Source organism: Sphaeroforma arctica (genome assembly GCF_001186125.1).
Source record: "Sphaeroforma arctica JP610 unplaced genomic scaffold supercont1.3, whole genome shotgun sequence".
In the NCBI taxonomy this organism is placed as follows: Eukaryota; class Ichthyosporea; order Ichthyophonida; genus Sphaeroforma; species Sphaeroforma arctica.
The window spans coordinates 84,041-88,779 of record NW_014040555.1 but is presented as its reverse complement, the minus strand read 5'-3'; the positions used below and the strand labels follow the sequence as shown (position 1 = coordinate 88,779).

General features: G+C 40.0%; 1 protein-coding gene across 1 annotated transcript; it reads left to right on the top strand.

Moving 5' to 3' along the window:
• Positions 1–2,276: 2,276 nt before the first annotated feature.
• On the top strand, positions 2,277–4,528 carry SARC_00129 (hypothetical protein; the record flags this gene model as incomplete). The annotated part of the gene is made up of 4 exons (XM_014306184.1): positions 2,277–2,382; positions 3,086–3,315; positions 3,886–4,003; positions 4,382–4,528. 4 exons carry the CDS (start codon positions 2,277–2,279, stop codon positions 4,516–4,518), a joined length of 591 nt encoding a protein of 196 aa, XP_014161659.1. The 3' UTR covers positions 4,519–4,528.
• Positions 4,529–4,739: the final 211 nt, after the last annotated feature.

The following is a 4,739-nucleotide window of genomic DNA, read 5'->3' as shown; positions in this document are numbered from 1 at the left end:
GAGATCGTTGATTTAGTGGTATATATAAGTTTTTCATTTAAAAATATGGGTTGCAACGTAAATTGGTGAGTCGATTCAAATGAGTATTGTATCTCACTGATGCGTTCCTCTAGTTACATATATGTAGTCTGGATATATGTTTATATATGCTTGGTTGTGTGTGGTTACGATTGTGCCTTGTTATCGAAGACATGTTTATGATTTGGACCGCATCCATATACAGTGTGTGCGTGTATGCTGTGAATCAGGTTGTGCTTGTGCAAGTTAGTATTGCCTCGAATCCAGGATTTTACTTTGCTTATGACATCACTTATGACGCCTGTAAAGTATACAGAATACCAATAATCAACTGCACCCCCCCCTGTTGTCATCTCTTAAGCCAATTTTCCACATTTAAATTATTAACATCGCAAATATTCACGCCCCACAGGTATGCTTAATACTCGATAAAGTCAAACAAATAGCGTCCAGTGAAGAGTATGGCACGTCGCCACAAGAATGCGTGGTTGTGGAAGCAATGCTCAACGCTCTGCATATCGGCAGTGTGCCCTCACGCATAGCAGCAGTTCGAGATGCAAATGCCAGTTTTTTCATCGATTGTTTGCTTGTAAGTGCTTACTTGGACTGAACTTTGATGCAAGCAATCAGATGCTGTGTATGTACGTTGCCAAATGTTTCAGAGAAATTCTTTTCGACATTTGGCGGACATACACCTTGCGTTGGTACTTGACTGTGTGTAGCAATATATACATGACTTTCCGGTAAAATGTAATTCCAAACATATGGTATGCATGTTTGTGTGAAGGCAGTGTGTTTACTTGAAGCAAAATGAACTTTGATGCAAGCAATCAGATGCTGTGTATGTACGTTGCCAAATGTTTCAGAGAAATTCTTTTCGACATTTGGCGAACATACACCTTGCGTTGGTACTTGACTGTGTGTAGCAATATATACATGACTTTCCGGTAAAATGTAATTCCAAACATATGGTATGCATGTTTGTGTGAAGGCAGTGTGTTTACTTGAAGCAAAATGTATGTCTGTCTGTAGACATCATACATATGTATTATAAAGTATGTAAAATTAATCTGTGTATATATGTAAATTATTTGAATTCAGAATACATCTGCGTATGTGTGTATTTCCACACCAATTCATGTTCATAAGTGCGTTTCTATATGAATAACACAATTCAAATTTTGGTTGCTTTAGTTGAATATAAATATGGAAATTTAGGTTTACTGTGTTTCTTCACCATGCTAAGACATACGTGTCATAACACCTAGTCAATACCTTCGCATATACTCTGTTCTTCAGTTATGTATTGCTCCCTGAGGTGCAATATAGTTAATCCTAGTTTTTGGTACAAGCGAGAAAGTATGATTCTGATTCGTGATTCGTGTAGCTTAGATAGTTTTATGTGAAGACGTGCATATACATGAGACCTTATAATATGTACATTTAAGGTACATTTCTTTGCTACTATTCTTCTACGTGATACATGCATACTTTCACATTTTAAGTACATTTCTTTGCTACTATTCTTCTACGTGATACATGCATACTTTTTTCGTATCGCTACATACCCTGTTGCATATTCGAAGTTGTCACACATCTTACTTGAACTTTAAGCACTCATCCATAAACTCAAGGGTCGGTTATAATAAACAACTGAAGCGGTTACTTTGTATATGATATGTGTCAATAATGGTTAAGGTTATTGATGCTTAGATCTCTTCACCGAACTCTTTGAATTACAAATCGGTGAGAACGATAGCGTGAGCAAAATGCTCTAGACATATAGCCCTAAGAAGACCGACCATTTTGTTCGTACTTACGAAACTCGACAACGTTGACAATGTTCTTCAAATGCCACTTTCACCCAAACTTGGATATGCAACTAAGCATAAAAAATATATTTTTGTGATGTAGGAATGGCAAGAGTTCGAATTCAAAGCTTCCGCAGGCCATGAGGAAACTGCTCACGGAGAACTTGTGTTAACAATTATACAGCTCTTTGCCACGGTATGTCCGGGGTAGTTTGAAAGTCAAGTTGGATTCCTCCAGGGGTGCTGAACTCACTCACATGCTTGGAAGTGCTATCTGATACATCCCAGAGCAGGCAAAGTGAAATACATCCATACCACAAATCCTATATGTAGGATATTTGTCTCTAAAGTGTCTACGCTGCAACCATCGAACACCGGGTTTTCTGTACGATTATTTAATGTTCTACACTGTTAAAAATATTATAGTGCGACTACCTGCCGGCAGCAATGGCACTAGCTCCAGCCCTCGAGATCTACATCAGTAAACCGAGCCATGGAATAAAGGAGGCAGTGGTGTGTAATCTATTACGAATGGCCGAAAAGTGGCCTGATGGTAAGCTCCCTTCACATCTGAGATCGATACTCAAGCTACACAAACATATGTGCAGTTTCTGCAAACCCCTTGTGCATAAGCCGCACTCTACAGGATACTTGTTCGTGTTGTTTAGCTAAATATTGACCCAGTATTCGCTTGTTTTAATATTATATGTCGAATGCCGATGCCGAACGTTAACTCGTGTAGAATAAGGCCACTACCCAATACTTTATGATCAAATATTTCGATTGTTCTAGCATGTTGGGAATATTTATACCCGAATCGGTGAAGTCTCTACACGTAGATAGGAAGTCTGGTGACTATATCGCCGTTCTTCTGCCAGTATATATATGTAGAGTCGAAGGTCTGGTATTTAGTACATGTATTAGGGCTTACCATGATGCATGGAGTCGGTTCCAGGTATCATGTAAACATACATATGGCTGTAAATTTACTTTTGCCGCTCATGAATCAATGATGTGCGAACTTCGATTAAGTCGACTACGGGGAGCAGAACAGTACTACTTTGCTCAGGATACTCGCATTGGAACTTTCATAATATAAACCATTGTGAATGTCCCCCACCTTTACTTAACATACTATTACCTGTAATTCTCACGTATATATGCAATACTCTTGTGACGAGGTTGCTTGCAAGTTTTTAGGAATGTCTCTTGTATTGCTTCTGAAGCCAGTAATATTTTTTTACGTGTAATCACAGAACTCGGCGAAGAGATTGCCGAAATTCTCGCCGCTGGGCTCAATGTCGAGCTACCTGACACGCCCAATGTACTACTAGAAGTCCTGCCCAAAGTGTATGATGTGCTCCCCAGGGCTATAGAAACCAATCTCTCGGGCCTGGTGGCACCTTATAAGCTGTTGGGAACACCTCGGCACTTGGACCATACTATCTTGAATATACTCGTGACCGTGGCTACGAACAAAGCTTGCGTAAGTCTGATGGTGTGGATGTATGAGCACTCTCCAAGTACAACTGAGTACAACTGAGTTGTTGTTGTTTTTTTGCGTATCAGAGCATTTGCATTTTGTAATCATTCAGGATTTTACAGCATGGTATATTCTGTGTCGCTAGTTTTGGTACAAATAAATAATGGAGACCGTTACTGAACATATACATAGGTTAGTGATGAGAGCTGATCACAGAACGATTGGTTTGTGACTATACCATGTGAAGAGGCGGTTTGGGGCATAAAGTTTGTGTTTTTTCACAGGTGCTTGTAGACGTTCACATGAGAGCGATATACAAAACTGTCATTAACCTATGTCCCGATTCTATGTGAACCTTGTCAAAAACTTGGGTGCAACCTAACAACGTGTCTCAACCGCATGTTACATCCTATTGACGCAGATCTATATCTTCATTTTCTGAATTCGGACTGCGAATATATAGTATTCTGGGTTTGATGAATCAAATTGTGCATCTCATGGTGAGCATTCTATTTCCTCACAAGCATATGATACCATTCGCTTATGTTTCTGTCTGTATGTGATACTCTTCAGCTTGTGCTGCCGTATATAGGGGTCGTTCTCGACTCGATAGTAATTGCACAGAAGGGACCGAAGAACAAGGATTTAATTTTTGCACTCTTCAGGAAAATCTTGTTCGACGATCCGATTTGTAAGTTTGTTGGTTCACACTAGTGATGTACAATGAAATCATGTATCTCGTCAATTAATGTCATTGTACAGACGCAAGCGTGTTCGTGAGTATAAACAACTACCGCGTATGTCCCCTTGCTCTTTCATCAATACAAGAGAATGTGAGATTCAGAGTGCCTTGGCACAACATAGTTGATATCTCGAGTGTGGTAAGAGAGTATAGATTGCCAGTTGGATACCTTTTCAAAGACAGTTTTCAAACTCGTGCTGCAGCTGCTTTGCACTTAAATGGGAGAGAGCGATATTGGTCGTGTGCTTATAGTTGAGCCTTGTGATGAGTATTTCGTCAATGCAGACCGCTCCTTCGAAATCTACATCTTGTTTCTGTACTTTACAGTTGTGATGCAGAGCATGCCGGATCTGAACATTCTAGCAGGCAATGATGAGAAATACTTGGCTGCTGTTCAGGGTTTAAGGAATTATCTAGGCTTAAACGATCACGATGGAAGTACGACAAGTCTCGACGAACCTTAATAAACGCCGACAAATCGATATGAATTTTGGCCGCATATATATATATATATATTATATATATATATATATGTGTGTGTGTGTGTGTGTGTGTGTGTGTGTGTGTGTGTGTGTGTGTGTGTGTGTGCGTGTGTGTGTGCGTGTGTGTGTGCGCGCGTGTGTGTGTGTGCGCGCGCGTGTGTGTGTGTGTGTGTGTATGTGTGTGTGCGTGTGTGTGTGTGTGT